Source organism: Felis catus, chromosome C1, assembly GCF_018350175.1.
Source record: "Felis catus isolate Fca126 chromosome C1, F.catus_Fca126_mat1.0, whole genome shotgun sequence".
Classification (NCBI taxonomy): Eukaryota; Metazoa; Chordata; class Mammalia; order Carnivora; family Felidae; genus Felis; species Felis catus.
Genome location: NC_058375.1, coordinates 151228402 through 151252808, shown reverse-complemented (window position 1 = coordinate 151252808; position 24407 = coordinate 151228402). Strand labels below are relative to the sequence as shown.

The window sequence follows — 24407 nt, the reverse complement described above, 5'->3', positions numbered from 1 at the left end:
ATGAAGGGGGTGGGAGGTCAGGTCTTAAATAAAGACCTGTGGGGGGTGAGGAAGGAAGTCTTGGGGATATTTGAGGGTAGGAACATTCCAGGCAGAGTGTACCGCAAATTCGAAGTCCTTGAGGCGGTAGTGGACTGAATCTGTCTAGGGAACAGCCAGGAGGTCAGTGCAGATAGAAAGAAATGATATGGGAGGTGGGGGTGGGGGGAGGTGAGGCTGGAGTCATGACAGACAGCCTCCTACTAAGTTGTTCCCTTTATCCCAAACTGTTGCTATTCTGGGAAATATGAATTGTGACATTTGGTTGGCCTTTCAGAGCGGACTTTTGAAAATACGGTGATTATATACCTAACAAAACTTTGGTCATCTGACACTCTGATCTTACAGTAAATGCGTGGAGGGTATACTCCCAGGTTCTACAGGCTCCAGCTCAGTGGCCATGCATTTATCAGATATCACTTGGTGTACCTGGGATGTTTCTCTTATGAAGTGAATCTGGCAATTGTGACGATAGTCTAATGCTTCTTGTGTTTAGTAATCAGAGAAACATCACACTTCAAAAATTCTCCAAGTCACCAAGTTGAGTGTTTTTCCTTCCTGCTATAAAGTGCTGACTCCCACTATGGATGCTAGGGATGGCATGAGACATGTTAAAGGGAGAAAGTAACTATTATTTTACTGCAGATAAAGTCCTAATCTCTGCACTACTACAAGGTACTTGAGAGGAAAGACTCCTCTATTTGTGTTTGTGTCCTTGTTGCCTAGCACATGCTTGAAACAAAACAACACAATAAATAGTGTAGCATACTCTAAGAGACTCTTAAATAGAGACAACAAATTGAGGGTTGATGGGGGGGGGATGCGTGATGGGCATTGAGGAGGGCACTTGTTGGGATGAGCACTGGTGTTGTATGTAAGCGATGAATCACGGGAATCTACCCCCAAAATCAAGAGCACACTGTACACACTGTATGTTAGCTAACTTGACAATAAATTATATATATAATTTATATAAACACACACACACACACACACACACACACAATAGTGTAGCACATCTGGAGGGATCCCTAAATTCTAAATCCTCAGCTAAGCATTTTGCATACACTATCTCATTTAATCATGGCACCTCCCCATGAGCTATATAATGGTATATTCTTGTTTTCCAATAGATTAAAAAGTTGAGGTCTTGAAAGATTCAGTAATTTTCCCAACACCTCAGTGCAAGAATTGGACCTAGGCCGGCATCCAAGCTCTCTGATTTCAAAGCCACCAGGGATCCAACACTTTATTGGTATTTGTTGGATTTATTCAGATGGGTGGTAGCCTGCATATGCTACTGGATAATACAGGGTCTGAAGGGCCTTCCAGTCAATTTCTTCTTCTGCTTCTTGATTTTGCTTCCTCTGTCCCTATGTCAGGGCTGCTATTTTGCTGTGGCAAATTCTAAAGTAACACTCATTTTATTTCTTTAGCATCAATACAAAATGTTAACTGATTACCATATGGAACACAAGAACTCCATAACCAGATATCTTTTTCCTGTGTTTTAACAACTTAATGAGTTTATGATCCGTGAAGAGCACATTTCTTTTTAGTTGCATTGCATTAGCCACTTATTTACCAAAACAGTTTGTCTTTGTGAAGTAGAAATATTCACATCACAGTCTAATACAGATAGTTTAGTATTCATAAATATAAAATATTCAAAATATTCTGTAATCATAAGGTAATGATTGGTCAAAGCAAGTCTATTCCATGGAACTAAACTACTTCCTCACATGGATCTTACCATTTTGGAAATACTTTCACTCTGAAATGATTTTGATCCTACTGCAAGACTTCATTAAGATACCACACACTTTGATGAGAATTTACTATTAGGTTGAATCACTTTACCGCTATTTTGTCATTTTTGACTGATAAGAGTGACATTTTCATTTGGTTCAACCTAACAGTTGTTCTCACCAAGAAAGTAAAATCTAAACTTGCTAACCTTGATTTTGATTTTTAAATTAAACAAGACATGAATCTAAGAGTTTCTCTATAAGCTGATGGGTAACATATGATTAACCGCTTTGCTTGGCTAGCACGATGATTTGAACTGATAAGTCAAGTGAACGGCATGTCCCAGGCCCACCAGGAAAACCACACAAGCAGCCAAAGAGCTTCATCTGTTGCCACAGCAGTGCCCTGTGAGTGAGCAAGTAGACAAGGGAAAAGAAACATGAGCCTGTCCTGTAAGCATTTGACAGAATAGGTTGTAACTTGGCAACAAATTATGAACTTGCTAAAGGTCAAAACTTGGACTTGGCACTCATGCCTTACAGAACTCACTTATCTAGATGTTTCAAAAGTATCTTCCAATGCGCACTGCTTATGGCAAGGCAAAAAACAAGGAACATTTGTTGCTCTATTTGCTCCAGTTTAGCAGTGCTGTTCTGGGACTGGGTAGCCAGGATATGGAAGGCAGCTCGCAGGGTCATGGTAAAGTGACTGAGTGAGCCTAACATAAACCAAGGGAAGCCTGGCCCTTCACATATGTCCTGGGCCATAGCAGAAGTATGGCATCAGTGTTGATATTTGGAACATCAGCAGATGGATTAAAATCATAATGGGCCCATTGTGAGCAAAAAAGAGCCCAAACACGGTAGAGATGATGGGTTTGGGAAAGCTATGGCCTGATGAGAGAATGAGCTCAGCATTGTCTGAGACAGGAGAGAGGTGAGTGCTCAGTGAGTCATCCATCATGAATGTGAAGAATAACACCCTGGGGGGCAGGTGACATCACAGGGAATTTTGTTCAATTATTTTAATATTCCAGATTTAAGCATGCTGTCCTAAAAAGCCAGGACAAATACCATTCTGTGAGATAAGATAACATTGTATGTAGTCTGTTATAAGTACTCAGTCAATTCTCTTCTTACAAAGTCAAGAGTCAGTGAAAGATGCTCTATGTTGATACATCTGTTTTATTATATATATATAGATAGATATAGATATAGATATAGATATAGATATAGATATAGATATAGATATAGATATAGATATATCTTAGGTTCAGGCTGCATTAACAAAAATACCATAGACTGGGTGTCTTACACAACAAATACTTATTTCTCATAGTTTTGGAGGCTGAGAAGTCCAAGGCAATGGCAGATTAAGTCTCTGGTGTCTAGTGAGGGTCTGTTTCCTGTGTGGAAATGTGGGAGAAGCGGCAAGAGAGCACTCTGGAGTCATTTTTATAAGGGCACTAATTTCATTCATGAGAGCTCTACCCCTATGACCTAATCACCTCTCAAAAGCCCCATCTCCTAATACCACCACATTGGGAGTTAGGATTTCAACATGTGCATTTTAGAAGACACAAACATTCAGCGTTCTCCACTGTAAACGTGTGTGTGTGTGTGTGTGTGTGTGTGTGTGTGTGTTTGTGTGTGTGTGTGTGTGTGTGTAAATTGTTCTATAGCAATAGGTCTACCTAGATATCAGCGGGTAATATAGGACTGTGAATGTCTATAACTGTTTATACCTTGAGCTGTACTAACTTTGGAATGTCTTTTGTGTCCATTTTAAACTGATAGCTCTTGATAGGGTATATATCCTCAATGGTATTTTCAAATAGTACTTGCTTTATAGCTATTTGATGTGTCAGAGAATGATAAGTTGAATACAAACAATTCAGGGTATTTAGTGAATAAATCTATAGATTTGTGGTTTTGCAATCCAATATGAGTTTCAAATATTTTCTGTAACACAAGGCTTTATACTTCCTGTTTGAAAGTTGGCATGTCCAAGCACTGGTTTTACCCATTTGCTATATCTCTGCTAATTTTCAGGGGTGAAATGCAAGACTGAATTGAAAAAAAAAAACACATTAAAAAAATCTTTAACGTATTTAGCAAACTAGGCTTAAAAATATCAATGAAGCAATAAAGTTTAACTATTGAAACTGAAAGTTTTGTATGCAGAAACAAGGCAATGTTATCAGATAAGATCCAAATAAATAAAATCTTAAGAAGATCCAAATAAAATCTTAATAACATCTTTTAAAAGAGCATTTCGTGTAAGAGAATTGCCTTTCCACAGACTTAAAAAAAAATTACATGAGAAGCTGCTACTGGCTTTTCAGTCCCCAAAAGAGTAAGAAGAGTTATAGGAAAGTCATGATGGTGGCTGCTTTTGTGACTGACTTATGTTTGCATGTATGTGGAAAGAACAGAGAATATGGAAAAACTCTGTCATCACTGGAGGCTCTGTGGTTGGGGAAGGAGCATTACACTGGATTTGTTAGGCTTGTAGAATGATATCCTACATGTGCCTACTATGGTATAGAACTGTGCTAGGTACTAAGGTTGATGAAAAACAAAAATCCAAGGCCCTGTCTTCAACAAATACATGGCCTCGCTAAGTATACAACACTGGTAGGCATGGAAAAATTGTTATCAGCAGAAGTTATTAAATGAGTAGTGTTGGGGCAAAAGTCAGAGGAGACAGCACTGAAGTCTTGATGAGAGAGGAGGGCGTTGGCAGGTGGAGGACTGTGCCAGCCCGGGAGACAGTTGGAGATGTTGTAGGGAGGAGGCTCAGGAGAAGGGGCGAAGTCAGAAAAGCCAAAGAAGGTTTACTGGGTTCAGTAGGCAATCAGCATGATGAGGTTAGAGGCTTAATGCATGGAGTGAGTAGAAATGACCCTGGTGAGTCTCATGCCAGACTGTGGAGGTCACGAGTGCCAGGCTAAGGAGTTGGAATCTTCCTGTGGGCATTGGGGAATCCGTGAAGGCTTTTGAAGAAAAAGTCACCAGGATGAAAGTGGATTTTGGGAAAACCATGCCAGAAGTGGTGCAGTGGAAGAATTGGACTGGGAAAAATTCAGGGCAGGATACCTGGAAGAAAGATTTCGCAGGAAGAATCAACAGGGTTAATAGGATGCAGGTGATGGTAAGAGAGACATCACAAATGATTTTCAGACTTTGAAGTGGGGTCTCCAGTAACAGAATCTAAAACCACACACACACACATTCCCTAGGGAAAATTATTTTCGAAGGAAGACAATTATCTTATACAAGGTAGGTCTGGGGTTAGCATGGGACAAGTCACTAAGAAGGCCCCACACAGCACTGGAAATGTGAGTTTAGGGTGTGGAAGACTAAGGTAGTGAGTACAGGTGTTGTTATGTATTTAAATGGGAAATATGCCTGAAGCCCAGGAAGTCCCATTCTCCAGAGTCCTCTGGAAAGAGAAATGTAGAAAGCGAAGAGGAAAAAGCTGAAGATTGAACATCAGGGCATTTCTGCCTTTGAGGTCAATGAAGAAAAATAGAGTCAAGGAGGAGATGGAAAAATAAAGGCTAGAGACTGAGAAGGAGAAGCGAGGAGGTATCACAGAATCCAAGAGAGGGTTTCATAAAAACCTCCCCCAAATTCAAGGAAAGATGATAGAAACAAAGGTCACTGAATTGGGTGCTCAGCAGGTCTTAAAGGTCTGTGCAAAGCAAGAGAGCTTGGAAGTGAACCTTCAGGCCTCAAAGAAGGACAGTCTGGCCTTGTGCCCATCTACTGTGCAGCCACATGTAGCTACTGACCAGGAGTGTGCCTAGTCAGCCTGGGATATGCTGTAATCATAGACGACATGCTGGTTTCAAAGAAGTAGTATAAAAAAGAAGAATGTGAAGGATCTCATTAATAAAATTTAAATATTGATTGCATGTTGAAATGATAATATTTTGAATATTTGGGGTAAATAAAATATGCTGCTGAAATTATTTTCACCTTAGAATCTTTAAATATGGTTACTAGAAAATGTACTTAAGTTATATTTCCATTGGATTTTGCGGATCTAGACCTTATAGGGAAGCTCGCTAATATAGGCACTAACATAGCTCGGGGAGGTACACCAATCATATACGCTTTAACAGTTAAGTGCATTCACCCAGCCTGAAGTCTTTCAGAATGTGTTTTCCATTTTGTGAGTGTATTCCTGTATATTGTGACCAGTGTATATTACAGTGATCCATTTGTTTATTTTATCCAAAAGTTAGGTTATTCCATCTTACTGAACATTTGGCTCTTTTTTTCAACCAACAGATGATGCTGCAGCTGACAGTCGCAGAACTTACACTCTAACTGATTATTTAAAAAATACTTTTAGGGTGAAATTCTACTCCTTGCGGTGGGTTTCAGGTAAGGACTTTTTTTGGGAGGGGACAGATTTTTATGCTTGTGCTCATTCTAGTTAGGTTGTGGGGCACTTTTGTGGCCCTGAGAAGATACCCTTGTTTGGTTAAACCACATAGGAGAGTTGTTTTGTTTTTTGTTTTTCTCCTTAAGCGTGCAAAGAGAAATAAAACCTTAGTATTTCTTTGATACATACTATAAAAAGTTAAAAGTGAATTGAAACCTTGACAGTAACGATGGGGAAATGGATGCATACTAGTGTAATATCCATCATTTAATGTTTCTCTGACTTACAAATGCTTATTGAGTACTTGCGTGAATGTAAACATTAAGTTTTTACTGGATAATTTTTAGCTGATGAAGATATTTAATCATAACTTGAAATACTGATCTGACCATTTTCTTTCTTTAGATCACGATTATCTCTACAAACAAGATAATAATATCTTGCTATTCAATGCTGAATATGGAAACAGCTCCATTTTCTTGGAGAACAGTACATTTGTATGTTTAATCGCATAATTCATTCCTACTTTAAGGATAAATTCTGGGGATTTTTTTTTTCATAACCTTTCAAATCATGAGTACTATCATTTCTCATCTGTTGAACTCTCTCTGCAGCATATGGCACAGTGGATCTTTCTCTTCTTCTTGGAATGCTCCCTGCCTTGGCTACTTTTTAGTCTCCCTTGACGATTCTTCCTCCTCTGCCCATACTCCTCAGTGTAAGTGCCCCTCAGGGCTCTGTCTTCACTTGCTGGCCTCTGTCCCCACTTGGCATGCTCTCCTTCTGTGAACTTCATACACTTCCACAGCATCAGGGCTCTCCTTTTCACCTTGACTCTTGAATGCACACCTTCAACACTAACCTCCTGCCAAGATCGAAATCTTTTATTTCTAGTAGCTTGCTTGCTCCTGTCCACCCATGGCCTCAAGGTATTTTAAATTCAGTATCCCAAGTTAAACTAGTTATTTCCCCTTGACTCTCCCAGCAAACTGAAAGCACCCTATTCCTCTTCCTGAGTTCCCCATCTTGGTACGTAATGCTCTCCTCTGAGTCACTTAGGCTAGAAAATGAAATTCTACTCTTTAAATCCTCAGAATCCTCTTTGATTCCTGTGTGACCCCACCCCCATATTTAGCTATTCAACAAACCCTATCATTTCTCCCTCTGCAATGTCAAGTACCCCTCAGATTTCTGTTTCCACTGTAGAGTCCTGGTTCAAGGTCTTTTTCATCTGTGTGAGTGAGTATTCTAGCTTGTGTCCCTATCTCCATTCTGTAGATAAGACCATTGTATTGCCCAAGTCTAGGGCTGATGCAACCCTACTCATCTCATGTCAGATATCGTGTCAACCAGAGCATCTTTGTAAAGACAGATAAGATTCTATCACATCCATGTGCAAAAAGTCATTTATAGTTCCACTTTTTATATTTCAGTCCAAGCTATTTTTTGAATTTTACATCCTCCCACCTTATATATTTTCTGATGTACCCTATACTGTGTTCAGGTTATGCCTAATTTCTGGATAGTCTCTTAATACGCATGCCCTTTCACACATCTGGTGTTTTGCTCATGCTCTTCCCCCTACTGGGAAATTTCTCTCTCTTTTCCTGATCCCTACCCTCATGGTGGTCTTTCGTTGGTTGGAATTAATCCTTCCCTCTCTGGTTCTCTAACCCTGATCACCATACACCTTGCACAATGGTCATTTGTGTCAGGGGATGTGCCATTTCTGGGAGCTCTCAAGGCATGAGCCGCATGTCTAGAACCATACCTTGTACATAGTAATTACTCAATAATGACTATTAAATGAAGCTGTTCAATTGTTCTTTTTTCTATCTGCTTGACAGGATGAATTTGAACATTCCATAAACGATTATTCGGTATCTCCTGATGGACAGTTTATTCTCTTAGAGTACAACTATGTGAAGGTAAAAGAAATGCTGTCTTACTATGACATTTAAAGAACCCTATGAACCCTATGAGTATGTTACTTTATAACTGATTTCAAGTTCACGAATATTTAAGATTAACACCTAAGTAATATAATAGGCACTAAAATCTCATTAATCCAGCATCAAAAGGAGCAATAGCCATTCTCATTCATAAAGGGTAAGTCCAACAACTGTTTTCAAAGCAGTCTATTTTTTGGTGTTTTCAGATACTAAAAAGTACAAGTAATACATTATAGATATTAAATACAAGTTAAAATAGAACTTATAATTTAAATTGTTTGACTTGCACATCCAGTAACAGAACCCCTTATTTCCTTTGTCTCAGCTTTATATATAGTAAACTCTCAGTAAGTATTTGCTTTAGAAAGAGTCATACTTCCTCTCCTCCAGAAGAGACTCTGCAGGGTGGTTCAGATCACCTCCCAGCTTCCAGGTCCTACCATATACAAACCATTCTAAAGGGGGAGCCTCAGCTCAAAATCAGAGTCTCACACACTCAGGAAAGCTTAATCACATATTCTCTTCACGTTTAGAATGGCTACAAATTGCCAGTAACTTTAACTGCAGCTTTTATTTACTTTTATTTTTTCTAATGCTTATTTATTTTGAGAGAGTGAGATGGTGAGTGGGGGAGGGGCAGGAAGCAAAAGAGAGAGAGAGAGAGAGAGAGAGAGAGAGAGAGAGAGAGAGAGAGAGAGAGAGAGAGAATCCTAAACAGGCTCAGCACTGTCAGCACAAAGCCCAATGCGGGGCTCAAATCCATGGACCATGAGATCATGACCTGATCCCAAATCAAGAGTCAGATGCTTAACTGACAGAGCCACCCAGGCGCCCCTTAACTGCAGCTTTTTAATTATTCCTGGATTTGACAACAGTTGTCAAGTATAGGAAGTCTTAAGACTTGTAGGAAAGATTAAAAACATGTAGGGATATTCTGCATTGAAAGCAAAATACAAAGCTGGGGATCCCCACCTCTGCCTTTTTATTCTAGAATAAATAATAAATAGTGAGCAGCCTTATCTCACGCCCCAACGCTTCTATACTCAGGCCAAGTAAACCCCATCTCCTACTCCATTTCCCATTTCAACGTGGTGGCTCTCAATCATAATATTTACCCTGGATTCACTGTGTCCAGCTCCATTTCCTGGACATGAAGACTCTCTGACTCTGTTCTGCTAAACCCATAAAGTAGGAGCCAATCAGAATCTTAGGCCAACTTTAACACATCTGTTCCCAATAATGGATTGTTCATTTAATTCAGTGGTTTTTATTGCTCTCTATAGATTAAAATCCCTTGAGGAGCTTTTAAAAATTCCCAGTGGCCAGGTCCAATCCCCAGATTCATAAATTATAGTATCTGGAGTGAAGATGGCATCCATGTTTTTTTTTAATGGGCATATTATTTTAATGAGCAAAGGGCTGAGAACAACTGAATACAATTGCCCATGTTAAGGACAAACATAAAGGTTAAGGTAGAAACAGAAAGGTAAATACCAGCTCAATTTACTATTTGGCCAAGTTCAATAAGTGCTATATGATGTGTACTAACGGATGTATTTCACTGGTAGACCTTAGTTGGGCAACCATCATTGGTAATTTGTATCTGCTGTGTCACTGTAGTTTATGTATGCATTTAACTGCTTTTGCTGTTTTTCTGGTATTTCCTTCATTCTGCTGCCATCCATGTTTTTCAGGCAGTATCTACAGGACTCCTTTTAAAAACTAAGTTAGATCATGTCATGCCTATGTTGGAACCCTCATGATCAGTGATTTGCCATCCCTTGCAGAATGAAACACAAACTTTAACCACAGCATCCTCAGAAGCCTATGTGATTAGACCTTAGTCTGCCCTCGCTAACCCAACTCCTACTACCTTCTCTGGACTCACCATCTCGGCCAGTACTTCTCACCCCGCCTGAACCTTACAATCACCTATGGAGGTTTTTAAAAATACAGATGCCTGCAGCCTACCCCACACCAGCTAGTTCAGCATAGTGATGGGTGGGGCCCAGGCATGGGTAGATTTAAGGGCTCCCAGGTAATTCAGTGATCCAAAGAACTTTTAGGTACACCACTCTTCATTTTTCACAAGCATCATTCATTCTCCTCTAAGGGCCAAAGTATTTGCTATTGCTTCATTCTGGAACGTTCTTCCCCTGATTATCATATGGTACTCCCTTTTTAGTAAATTCAAGTCCAAGCTTTCTTGGATTGCTTTATCTAACTTGGCCCTCTGCCACTCTGTTCTCCCACACTTCACCATTCACTCCCTACCACATTAGCTTATTTTACTTTCTCCATACCTTTGACTGCAGAGCACTAAATTACAAGATTATTGAAAGTAGAGCACTCCATCTTCTCTTTTACTTCTTAGAATGTCTGATAGAATTTTCTACAGCATACATGTACAACGTGTAGTAATCTCTAATCATTGCCTAATGCTCCAGACCGTAATAGTTGCATCATCTATCACATGTTGACGATATTCCAGTTGACTCATCAGGTCTCAGGATAACTGAGAAAAGTTGAGTTTTATTCTATTTCCTTGGAAGTCTACTGTGCAAAGTTCTTTAGATTTTACTCCATGGCTTCTCCATGACTGAACTGAGCGCATTTCAAAAGAGCAATTATTATTTCTACGTTGTGGCTGTGAGCAAAGAAGTGAGTGAATGAGTGAAAACATAAGTACATAAGTACTGTACGGCCTGGTATGTATGTTTTCCTAACATCTCCCCTTGCTGCTGAATGCTCCAGAGGTAATAGTAGCATCACCTATCGCATATTGACAATATTCTAGGAGCCCTGCTTAGCACTTCACATGCATTCTCATGAACCTCTCTTAAGATTGTTGTTGACATTATCCCCATGTTCCTAAAGAGAAAATTGAACCTTAGAAAGAAACTTGCCTGATATTACATAATGGAAACTTGTCTTAGTGCATTTGGGCTGCTGTAACAATACCACAGATGGGGTGGGTTAATACCAGATTTATTTCTCATAGTTCTGGAGGCTGAGACAGGTCCACGGTCAAGGTGCTAGCAGATTCAGTGTCTGGTGAGGACCTGCTTCATGGAACACAGTTGGCCATCTTCTTTGTGTCCTCAAATGGAGAATGCGGCATGGAATCTCTCTGGAGTCTCTATTTCAACAAAACAAAACAAAACACGCCTTATTTATTCTTGAGGGAGAGAGAGAGCATAAGCTGGGGAGGGACAGAGACAGAGGGGGACAGAGGATCCTAAGTGGGCCCTGTGCTGACACCAGAGAGCTCCATGCAGGGTTCAAACTCACAAACCATGACCTGAGCTGAAGTCGGCCGCTCAACCAGCTGAGCCACCCAAATGCCCCTGGAATTTCTTTTATAAGGGAACGAATCCAATTCAAGAGGGTTCCACCCTCATGACCTAGTTACCTCCCAAAGGCCCACCTCCAATACCATCACACAGGGGGATAGGATTTCAACATATGAATAACAGAGGGTGGGCGACAAACATTATAGCCAAACTTGAATCCAGGTTAGAAGACTCCAAAGCCTGTGCTTTTCACAATAATCTTTCCCATCTTTGGCCTTCGGCTTCTCTTTGCTATGATGCTTTTGTAACTGCTTCTCTGTGGCAGTTTTCTGCCATCGAGACTTGGTCTAACAATCACTTTTTCATAGGCCTCTCTCCCTCTCCAGGCCCTAATTTATGATGCCTGCCTCTCCCCACCTACATCTATTATATCTCTTGAGATTCTTTTCTCATATTTACTTGTCCATATCCCCCATTCAACTATGAGCTCCTCAAGGACAGTGAGCCTTTCTCAGCCAGTAATGCCTGACAGAGGATAGCCGCTAATGTTTATAACCTAAATAGGGGGATGAGTCTGTTTCAACGGTGAAGTGAACACCCCAGACGTTTTAGGTTTCCTTTTGCAACTCATGATGGATCTGTCATCCTGAGTGATCTCAAACCTTCTTAAACCTCTTTTTAAGCCTGTAGCACACCGTTTGTCTCTCGCAGATAGAGCATTCAGAGGTTTCCCAGAAACAAGCATGGATTGTGTCAAAATAATCCAAGATTTAAAAAAAAAAAGTCTGATTCACAAAAGTTAGAGACTTAATACATAATTGTTGGCATGAGAGGATAGGAGGGTGATAAATTATAAGTGGGAAATATTCTTCAAGGTCGGAAACTCTGGCTTGTGTCTCAGCTCTGCCATTATACAAACTGGGTATCCTTGAGCTACCCATTTTGTTTATTTCATTCTCACAGGTAAAATTTGATTTTTATATCAGTTTGGTTTATTTGTTTATTTTTTTTAGTTTGATTTATTTACTTTCAGAGAGAGAGAAAGAGAGCAGGGGAAGGGCAGAGAGGGGGAGAGAGAGAGAATCCCAAGCAGGCTCCACACTGTCAGCGCAGAGCCTGATGTGGGACTCACACCCACAAATCATGAGATCATGACCTGAGCCAAAACCAAAAATTGGATGCTTAACCCACGTAGCCACCCAGGTACCCCTGGTTTGGTTTATTTCTTGAACACAGACTATGTGGCTTGTTCTAGACAAGACTCCAGGTATTTAAAGATGAATAAAACACAATTTCTTTCATCTAGGAATATGGTAGGGAAGACAGACATAAAGACATGTTTTAATGTGTACATGCATTCACATAAAACATAATTTTTCACAAATTCAAATCTGTGTATATATATGTTATCTTCAGTCTTACCTTTTTTTCCTCTTATGCCTGGTTCTCTACTTCTCTCCACCCCCATCTTTTCCCCAGGTATCACATGTTAAGAATCGTGTGTGTGTGTGTGTGTGTGTGTGTGTGTGTGTGTGTATGTGTGTATTATACTATCCAATCATTCTGTGAAGATATATATTTTTTAGTTATTGCTTATTCCATAAAAAATAAAATCCTACTTTCCATACTTTTCTGTAAATTGCATTTCTCACTCAATGATACCACGTGGAACTTCTTCCAAGGATTCTGGTATAGTTCTACTTCGTTTATTTTTAAATTAACAGACTTAATTTTTTTTAGAATAGCTTTAGATTTATAGAATATGAGTGGAAAACAGAGAGTTCCCATATACTCCCTCATCATCCCCCACTTCTGTCCCACTTTCCCCTATTATCAACATTTTGCATTAGTATGGCACATTTGTTGCAATTGATGAGCCATTATTGATACATTATTATTAACTAAAATCCACCGTCTACATTAGGGTTCATTCTTTATGTCGTACATTCTATGGGTTTTGGTAAATCTATAAAGTATAATGACATGTATCCATCATTACAGGATTATATGGAATATTTCACTGTCCTAAAAATCCTCTGTGCTCCAGCTCTTCGGTCCCTTCCTTCCTCCAAACTCCTGGCAACAACTGATCTTTTTACTGTATCCATTAGTTTGCCTTTTCCAAAATATCATGTGGTGGAATTATACAGTATGTAGCCTTTTCAGATTGGCTTCTCTCACTTAGCAATAGGCATGTGAGGGTCCTTCCATGTCTTTTTGTGATGTCATAGCTCATTTCTTTTTACTGCTAAATAATATTCCAGTGTCTGGATGGACCACAGTTTGCTCACCCATCCCCTACTGAAAGACATCTTGGTTCTTCTAAGTTTTGGCAATTATGAATGACACTACAAATTTGTAGGGTTTTTAGATATGTGTGAGTTTTCAACTCATTTGGTTAATAACACGGAGTTTGCTGGTAAAGTTATTTGGGTTTGGAGTTTCCTTTGTGCAAATACTTTTATTGATTGATTCAATGTGTTTATTAGATATGAGACCTTACAGATTTTCCATTTTTTCTTGTCTCAGTTTTGATAACTTAATTTTCAAGGAATTTGCCCCTTTTTTAACTTTTATATTTATTGGCCCCCCAAAAATGTTGGTAATATGGTCTTGAAATCTTAAATTTTTTTAATGTTTATTCATTTTTGAGAGACACAGAGTGTGGGGCGGGGGGGCAGAGAGAGAGGGAGACACAGAATCTGAAGCAGGCTTCAGTCTCCGAGCTGTCTGCACAGAGCCCGATGCGGGGCTCTAACTCACGAACCATGAGATCATGACCTGAGCTGAAGTCGGACACTCGACCGACTGAGCCACCCAGGTCCCAAACAAGATGGCTTTTTTCATTTCTTTTCTTTTCTTTTTAGATTTTTATTTTATCTTATATTTAGTAGGCTCCGTGCCCAACATGGGGCTTGAACTCAGGACCCCAAGATCAAGAGTCTGTGCTCTACACTGACTGAGCCAGCCAGGTGCCCAGGTCTTAAAATCTTTTAATCCCATTTTAATCCCATTTTTCATTTCTAATATTGGTCATTCACTGGTCTTTTTTTTCCCCCCCTTACTTTTACTGTGTTAGCAATTTTATTCATCTTTTCAAAGAACCAGTTTTGGGCTTTGTTGATTTTTTTTTTTCTCTACTGTTCATTTTCTGTGTGATTACTGATTTTGCCTTTATTGTTTCTTTTCTTCTCATTTATTTGGATTTGGTTTGCTTTTCATATTTTAGATATTTGATACCGTTGTTTAAAATATTGATGATATATATTCCAGTGTTAATATATATTACCAGGTGGCTTTCAAAAGAGTCTGTAACACTTTGTATTTTCATGATCAATGTAGGAGAGTATTTCTCCACATCACCACCAGCGATAAAACTATAGATCTTTGAAATATTTTGTAAATAAGATGGTTGAAAAGTGAAAATCTGCATTTTCTTAAACAGGTGGATTTAACATGCTATGGTAAATGCTAGGAGTAATGTTTACCAGGGAGTAGCATGTGGGGAGCACTGTGATCCCAAGAAGTTTCCTTGGCAGGGGTGAAGCCAGAGCTAGGTTACAGGTGAGGTCCTGAGGAGTTTGTACCAGATGGTCTCTGAGAATCTCTTCCTAATTCTCAAATTCTAAGAATTGAGATAGGGAACCACAAAACGTGACACAGAATTATGCAATTTGTTATATTACTTTACATCTTCTCTTATGTGCCTATATCGAGTGGGTGAACTATCAAGGATCACAGGAGCCTGAAATGTCTGTTTTCTTTTACAGCAATGGAGACATTCTTACACAGCTTCATATGACATTTATGATTTAAATAAAAGGTCAGTGACTTCCTCATAAAAGCTATTAAGCTTTTTTAGTGTAATAATACTTTTTTGAAAAGAAGAAATCCCACTGTGATTTATTCATTTGGTAATGTTTCCTTTTATCTTTTTTTTTTTTTTTTTTTTCAGGCAGCTGATTACAGAAGAGAAAATTCCAAACAACACACAGTGGATCACGTGGTCACCAGAGGGTCATAAATTGGTTAGTGAGTCTCTTCTGTTTTCAGAGAAACATAGTGGCTCAAAGTTCTGACATGCAGAAGCTACTTTCCCTGATACAGAACAGACACTTAGGAAGCAAATACTTCACTATCAAATAGAGTGTTATTGCCTAAAATAGCATTTTTCTGGTCTTACACAGTAAATACGGTTCCTAAAAGTTTCTGAACTGCTACTGGAGAATTGTCTACATACTGGAAAAATGCTTTTAAACTCCTCAATTCTATTTTCTGTTGTACTGAGTTTGTTGTTGTTTTGTTCGTTTGTTGAGGTGTACCTGCTTCTTGCTCGTTCTGTGACCTTCTCTCTGTCACTATAGATATACCTTCATGTTCTGTGGTGCTAGGAGAATGGCAGAAGTCCAAAAGAAACTGACCAGGAGGCGGGATGTTCATTTGTAGATGGAACTCTCCATTCTGACATGCAACCACACTCCCTCAACCCCCAGCCCCCAGAAAGCAATGCGAAGCAGGCATCATCGTGTGAGAGTGGTCAGCCTCCTGGGTCTTTCTCATGTACTTCATTCGGCATGCACATGGTGGTGGTTGTAAGCCGTTTCTAATATGTGAAGAGTGTCTTTAGAATTATTTGGAGGTTATAGCTGTATACTTAGCATCTTTAAAATGTGAGGAGGATAGAAAAGGACTCTTTATCTTGCTCAAATTGAATAACCCAAGGTAGTCATCACATTTGCATACTTTATTGTTTGAGGATAAAATAGTTGATAGATATTTTTTAACTCTAGGATAAGATATATTATAGCAGGTTATTACTTATTAATCTCTTTTTCAATATTTCTAGGCATACGTTTGGAAAAATGATGTTTATGTTAAAAATGAACCAAATTCATCAAGTCATAGGATCACCTGGACTGGGGAAGAAAATGCAATATATAATGGAATAGCAGACTGGGTTTATGAAGGTAGAGACTTTAAAGCTTTTTCAAATTTGAAAGTCTGTAAGGTTGTTTTTTTTTTTAATAGTTAAACATTTCTTTTAAAATGGAGAAATTCAATGGTATTCAAAATAAGTTGCATTTCTTTTAAATGTCATCAAATCTCTTTAGCACTGACAATGCCAGGTGTCCCACAGCACAAGGATTTCTTAGCAGTAGCTAGTTTTGCCTGTGTCCTCATTGTCTCTCAATGCCCCTATTGTCTTCTGTCTCCTCCTACAAAGGGCCTTTCTGTATAGGTAGTTTTTCTGCTTTACTGGGGCATAAAAGCTTCCAGATTAACATCAGATGTTTCTCTAACTGGGCCTACCTAACCCAGAGTTACTGAAGAAAGCTAAATACTCCCACAGCATTCCAAGAGCTGACAAAATATTGTCTGGAGGTTGGAGACTAGAGGAGGAAGAAAGCATCTGTTTTACAGAGGATTTGTGTTCATTTGAACTTGGACAAATCATAATTTCCTGTTTTTAAAGAAGGAAAAAAATAATTAGAAAGGCTTAGGGGACAAAATGGGTAAAAAAAAAACAGAACTAAAAATATTAAACAAGGACTAGTCTTCCTTTTAGGGTAGAGTTTTAGAAAATATTAACAAGACATTTTTCATGTCTATAGTTGCCAAGGTACAAGGCCATTTTGAGACTGTTCCAAACTGTTTGTGAGGTTGCCTCATGCTTATTAAGTGCCCATCCTTAGTTCATCCTATGAGTTTTTCCTCATAGTTAAAAAAAATAAAATAGTTTTTCTTCATGACGTAATATTGGTTCTTACCCAGTTCAAGTCCAGTTCCACTAAACGGCTAATGTTACAATAACAAAAATCACTTTAAAAGAAAGATAAATCCCCGTGGCCCATAAATAAGATTTGATTAAAACTGATAATGAAATTTACTTAGCGATTGAAAAACATCTTTAACACCTGTTGGACAGCTTGGCACAACCTGAAGGACTCCCAGAGTGGACACTAGGTAAAGCCTCTTCCCAAAGCTGCGACTTGACGCTTCCTTGTAACATCGGAGTATATCTCTAAGATAAGAACACACCTAATACTAATGTCCTTTCTAACCTAGAGAATAGCTGGAAATATCTCATTTTGCATGTTTATGACAAGCAAAGGAATGGCTTCCCGGTTCCACTGTGGGCCTAGCTCTAGAAAATGGGACTTAAGAGTTCCTACAGGGAAATTCCTACAATTGGTTTTGTATATTTATGAATGATCCGTACTTGGAAAGGGCACACTTGCTTCTCCGTATATTGGATCCACCCTCCCATTAGAGCCCCAGTCTCCACTGCAGCCATGATGACTTGTGGAGTATAAGATTGAAAGAGTATGTTCTGAGAGTCTATAGGTTCATAAGGAAAAGAACAAACAAAGCTGCAAGGTGTAGACAGGGCCACGTGCTGTATCATGGAGGGACACTCACAGAGTAGCTGACCATCTGGAATATGTGTCCCTTGCCCCACCCCCTGTTCCCAAATGGCTTCCTCTCTCAATTTCCCTGTGTTTTCACTTTGCCTTATTTCATGATTCTCCAATTGATTATTACCATAGTTAATAGGTGTCTTCTTTTGTAAAAATGATAATACTTTATCTTCTAGTATGAAGTTAATTACATGACATTGACTCTGAAGTATGAGTGTAGTTTACCTAACCTCAGGGTGAGAATGAGAATTTTGAGAGCAAGGATGAAAAGGGACAGAGAAAGAAATAAATTTGGAACATGGAGCACTCCTTACCCCTCAAGTAGTCGTGCTGACAGTGGGGGTGTGGGTAATTGAGTGCAATTCACGCTGAGTGCCAGTCACCTGTGAGGTGCTGTGTCAGGTTCTAGAGACGCAGGGGCAGATGCTAACCAACTACTGCTGTCAAGGAACTCTGCCCAGAGAGGAAGACAAAGTTGCCAGGGGATAATCATCACAGAGTGAATTGACTGACCTATTCAGGGGAGGGCACTAGGTTCAGAGAGTACATAAGGAAGGTTGGAGAGGCTGGACAGGAGGTATCACGGGATAGTTGAGGGAAGTCGTGGGGGGGAGAGGTTGCCATAGACACTTGTGCTCACAGCCCGCTTTGTATCAGGAAGGGCTGGAAATCTGTTCCTTCCTTTGTTATTCTCCCTTCTTCCTACTATTCATTCTCAGCTCTTTGAGTTTGACCAGAAGTAGTTTTATAATAATGGTTTTAATACATCACGATATGGAAAAATATGTTCTGTATTTACAAATAACTACCAATTCAAAACACAGAACACTCCCTGCTATCTGTACTTAAAAACATTTTTAAAAAACCATAGCCTTGCTGTAATTGTATTCATTTTATGTAATTGCATCTTGATCTTAGACTAGAACCAATGGGTAGAAGCACAAGGAAGGAGACATCAACTCAGTATATGAAGAAGTTCTCAGTAGAAACCCCTTGACCTGGACTCACAAGTCCTGTACCCTTATTCTTGTCTCTGGCAATTATTTCAGTCTAACCCCCTCAGTTGCCTTCTCTGTACAATGGGATATGAATAGACTCACCTAAAGATCTTCGTCATGACTGTATTAGATAAGTGTTTCTTAAATTCTAAACTGCTATGCAAAAGTAACTTAATGACATAGGTATAAAACAAAGCGCGGCAGGCTGCCTTACCGAGGAGGTTGTCTCTTCCTTGGAAGAGCTGGAATAGGCATGGATGGACATAGAGCATGAAGGTGAAAAGCATGGATTCAAACCAGACAAGTCTGGATTCATTCTTGATTCTCTCAGTTATTGGCCACATGACCCTGGGCAGATTACCTATTCTCTTGAAGCCTATCTCTTTGTTCATCTGCACAGGAAGCTACTGTGAGGATTAACTGAAATAATAGATGTTGGTTGCTTATCAGTGCCTGGCACATGGTTAGCACACACTGGATGCTAGTGGCTCATCATGATAATTATTACATTTTGTTATGCCTGTTGTTGTTTCTGTCACTGGTACTACTATTAACCATTATTATTATTGAAAACAAGCATTGGGAAGAAACTTGTGAAAAGGCTTCAGGAATCAGAAAAGTGATTGGGGCATGTGCTAACTCTGAGATTCAAGTCTCTATGCTTTTGCTTTTACCTTTACACCCACAGCAGAGCATGAGATTTGTGGATTAAATCTACATAAAGAGGAGCGCCTGGGAGGCTCAGTCAGTTAAGCGTCTGACTCTTGATTTTGGCTCAGGTCATGATCTCAAAGGTGGTGAGATAGAGCCCCTTGCTGGGATCCTGCTTGAGATTCTCGCTCCCTCTTACTCTGCCCCTCCCCACTGCATGTGCACGTGCACATGCTCAGTCTCTCTCAAAATAAATAAATTTTTAAAAAATCTACATAAAAGACTAGGAGTCTCCACCTCTTCTACCTGAGCCCTCTGTAAAAGAGGTTTTGGCATTTTAAGAGCCAGAGATTGGAAGTCCCAAGAATAGACTCCACAATCAACATAGGAAGGAACTACATTTGCCAGAGAATGAGTCCAACAGTGTTCTGGAGAGCAAGACCTTTCCTTTCATTTGCCTCCCTCTTTGACCCTCTTCTCTCACCATCAATGGATACACCAGAGGAGTGTGTTAATCCATGGGAGTCTTTAGTTTCTAGCCTAAGTGAAGGAGGTATTTCTTGATAGGGGTCTCACGGAGCTCCTTGTCATTCTAAATTCATCCTTCCCACACCTTGTTTGTGCCAAGAGTAGTAAAGTGTGGGCACCATATTAGTTTGATAGTCTGGAGCCACACACCACCCACCAGTACCCTGCGGGCTCAGTACAAACTGAGCCCAGTTGGGGAGAGTATGCTGGCATGTTGACTGTTTGAAAATTAGAAAGGAGAATCAGCCCCTTGTGTGAAATTTACTTTTAGTACGTTTTGCGGCATAAATTTAGAGGATTATAAGATAAAGAAAAAAAATGCAGAGCTTATATTAAATATTGTGTGCTAAAATATTCTAAAATGGTCCAACGGGTTACTTATTTTCACAATCCAGATCTATCCTTGAAGATTTTATTTTTATTCATTTGTATTACTCTGAATTTGGAAGCCCAGCAAATGCAAAATGGTTCATTAGTTGAACTCTACTGTAATTACTAAAGCTAATGAGAACAATATTTTGAATGCCAAAGCCAATTTATCAGCTACTTCTTGTAACAGAACAATTTATGTCTTTTTTCAGAGGAAATCTTCAGTGCCTACTCTGCTCTGTGGTGGTCTCCAAAAGGCACTTTTTTAGCATATGCCCAATTTAACGACACACAAGTCCCACTTATTGAATACTCTTTCTACTCTGATGAGTCACTGCAGTACCCAATGACTATGCGGATTCCATATCCAAAGGTCTGTACTCCCATTCGCATGGTGGTTCCGTGATTTGATGGGAAGAGAATGGTTTCATTTAATCCTTTCCTGCTAATGAAAATATTGTCAGTCTCTCTTCAACAGCTTGCTGTGATTACTCTTGCTGAAGTCAACAGCATCTGGCAATTTTAAAGTATTTTTATTATCCCAGGAAAGAGTGTGATTTAAGGTTTTGTAATTTCTCCAAAAACTTTGAGGAATGACAAGCCGAAAAAGATGGGGGAAATGCTTTTGAAAGAGGTAGGGGGAATAAAAACGTTTCAGTGGAGGAAAAGAGAGGCTGTCACTGAATCACAAACTCATCTTATTTGTAGAAGTTGGAGTGTGCCCTCGATGAAGTTGAAAAGCTTGGTTATGTATCAGGTTGTATTGCTAATTGACAGACACATGACTAGTTTCAGTGATTCTAGTATAGATTTGGCCCTAATGTAAATTTCACATGTCCTGCATTTGGAATAATAGTGTCACATCTTGGTTTTCAAGGCTGTTCTCTCCCCTCCAGGATGCATGCTTATGATAATTGAACAGCTCTGTTAAGCAGTGTAAGCTGAGGAAGAGGAGGATTTAGAAAGGAACCAGGATTCTTCACCAGTATCATAATATTAATGGCCACAGTATTATCCATAGGAAAATCTAATAGTAAATGTTTTTGCTGTAAGCAACTTGGGAAAAGGGATTTTTATTTTTACCAACTCACTCAATTTGCTTCATGAAGAGCTGCCATTTTAGGAAGACAGAGGAAGTTAAAAGAAAAAAAAAGATCAGAGACTAAATATAGAGATGTATTTTCAGTGGAATGTTATTTTTTGATGAGTGAAACTGGCAAAAAAAAACACATAAAACGCTCTCACTAAAAATATATTATTTCTAACTAATTTGTCAATTGAAGATCTATGTGTATATATTAAAAAGTTTTGTAGATATCTGTCATCATATTGATTGCAAAGCTCAAATGTGATGAACCTGAATTTGGAGTGCAAATGATTGCTTCCTAATTAGCATTATTGGCTCTTGACTCAGGTAAACTCATTTTCTTGGTGGGTTGTGTCTTTGGCTGAACCCAAGGTATTCTTCCTAGCTGTCAGCCATTAGACTTCTTGTCTTTTGGAGTCAGAGTATATTTGCAAAATAATAGAATTGATTTTTCAAAAGCTTATCTTTGCACAAAATACATAAATTATGAACATCCATGATTTAAACAGGAGTGCTTTGGGCTGTCAGCATATGTTTCTGCCTGAATGTGAATAAGTTGCATTTCATGACTTTCTTTTATGTTCGTTTTATCTATATTAAATCTTCTATATTAAATTTTTTGAATTTTTTAAATGTTTATTTTTGAGAGAGAGACAGACAGAGCGTGAGTGGGGGAGGGGCAGAGAGAGAGAGGGAGACACAGAATCTGAAGCAGGCTCCAGGCTTTGAGCTGTGTGTACAGAGCCCTACCTGGGGCTTAAACTCGTGAACCACAAGATCATGACCTGAGCCAAAGTCAGATGCCTAACTGACTGAGCCACCCAGGTGCCCCTATATTAAATTTTTTAATGTGTCTTATTACTATAATTTTATGGCTGTAATGCAGACATTTTTATACCATTTTAAACCTGTGTTATGATGTTATGTTTTTTGTCACTACCGGTTCTGTTATTGTTTTTTCCTAGGCAGGAGCTGCAAATCCAACCGTAAAGCTCTTTGTTATAAAAACCGACAATCTCAACCCAAACACCAATGCAACTTCGGTAGAAATCACTCCTCCCGCTGCTATGTTGACAGGGTAAGACTCTTGACCAGAATGTGCGGGTTGTAAACAGTTTTGCACTTCTCAGGGAGGACATTTTAACGACGTGTGTGTTGAGAACCTGCTTTATGTCTTCACGCTGGGCACAGTTCTAATGATGGGGTTGCACAGTGAATAGAGAGAGCAGCCAGGGCCCCAGGTATCATGGAGCCTACCCTCGAGATGAGGGAGGCAGACAACAACCAGGTAAACAGAATCCAGCTGTGACAAATGTAAAGCCAATCAAAGCAGGGCAAGGTGATGGTGATGGTGATGGTGGGGTTCGGGAAGTTAAGGAAGCTCTCTCTAATGAGATAACCTGTGAGCAGTGACATGAGAAGGAGGGGGCGGCTAGCCACCTGAATACCTGAGAGTGCAGTATCCAGGCAGGGGAAGAGCAGGTGCCGAGACCTCGTAGAGGGGACGTGTGGGGTGCACAGAGGCCCTGGGAGGAGGCCAAATGACCAGAGCTGTATGAGTGGAGAGGAGAGTGATAGGAGTGAGGTCAGATCATGAGGGCTTTGCAGGTCTACATGAGAACTAGAGGAATTCAGGGAAACTGTTACATTTAGGGATCCTCAAGATGCTGATGTGCCTCAGGATGCCATTTGTCCAAATAATCCTTGATGGTTTGAAATTCTGCCACTGAGTACCCCCAGCCTCCTGTGCTTTTCCTATAAAGACGCCCATGGTATTGCCTGCAGTTTAGGCCTGCAAGTTGCTTTCTATTCGTTTCTGTTAATCATGTTGGTTTTCTTGTTGCTTTTAAATAATAACCTGTATATACTGAATGAACACTCACTATTTGCCATACACAGGGCATTATTGCATGCTTTATTGTATTGTAACTCTCTCAGACAACATTGTCGTATGCCTGTTTTACACATAAGAAAATGAGGCTTACATGTTAAGAAAATGACCAAGTATGAGTCCGTATTCAAACCTGTCTTTCTGACTTACAAGAAGGAGTTTTTAAGTGCCCTGCTAGGTGCCTCCTTCTGTGTGAATTCAGCTGATGCTCTCAGATTCCTGGAGTCATCATCAGAGCAACATGGAAGCATCCTTATCAGGGTGGAATTGACCACATCAGGCATGCTGTAGGCTCTGCTCTGTAGTCATTAATTCATTGACTTGATTAGAAATGTCTATATTAACCTATTCATTTGAGGGGGGGAAGGAAATTGATTATCAGTAAATTTTAAAAATTGTTCTTCCTGAGTTTGTCTAAAGGTATAAAAATTTGCCTGGAGGTTCTAATATCTACTAGGTAGCCCCATCCAGTCATCTCTTCTATCAGCATTGCTTGAGCACCCAGTATTTATACTCACAAGTGTCCATAGGGCTGGATTCTGCCTTTCCAGCATTTATGATCAAGCAGAGGATATAACACATTGCAATAAATGACTTCAAAAGCAGACATGACAGAGGTATAAGCAGAAAAGGCCAGAGGCATTCCGAGGAGGAGGAGATGAGTTTTCCATGATCCCAGCGATCAAAGAAAGCATCCTAAGGAAGGTGTGGGTTGAAGAGGTAGGGTTCCGAAGGGCACAGTTGAAGGAGGTGGCACTGAAGGGGAAGGTGACCCATGAGCAGGGAAGCACGGGGCTGTCCAGGGAAAGAGCAGCAGGTCCTGTGACCTAATGGTCTACAGCCAGCATCTGTCTGCAGGGAGGGTGAGCCACAGTCTCCTGCTCTGAAAGACACTAGATCCTGGAAGGGGCTTTAGATCTCACTCATGGTTTACAAACATTTTTAAGGACCTGGAAGCCCCCCCCCCCTTTTTTTTTTCCAAGTGAGCTGCAACACAGAAGTACAGTACCAGAAAACAAATGAAGATTACTGCTCA

At 39.7% G+C, this 24407-nt stretch overlaps 1 protein-coding gene across 2 annotated transcripts in view; it reads left to right on the top strand.

Moving 5' to 3' along the window:
• DPP4 (dipeptidyl peptidase 4) overlaps positions 1-24407 on the top strand; it is a 108666-nt gene that overhangs the window by 46071 nt on the left and 38188 nt on the right. For both annotated transcript variants that reach the window (XM_019835951.2, NM_001009838.1), the window contains 8 exon segments: positions 6087-6182; positions 6589-6680; positions 8031-8111; positions 15199-15251; positions 15384-15456; positions 16275-16395; positions 20606-20766; positions 22446-22558. In XM_019835951.2, coding sequence (XP_019691510.1) covers positions 6087-6182; positions 6589-6680; positions 8031-8111; positions 15199-15251; positions 15384-15456; positions 16275-16395; positions 20606-20766; positions 22446-22558 — 790 coding nt within the window.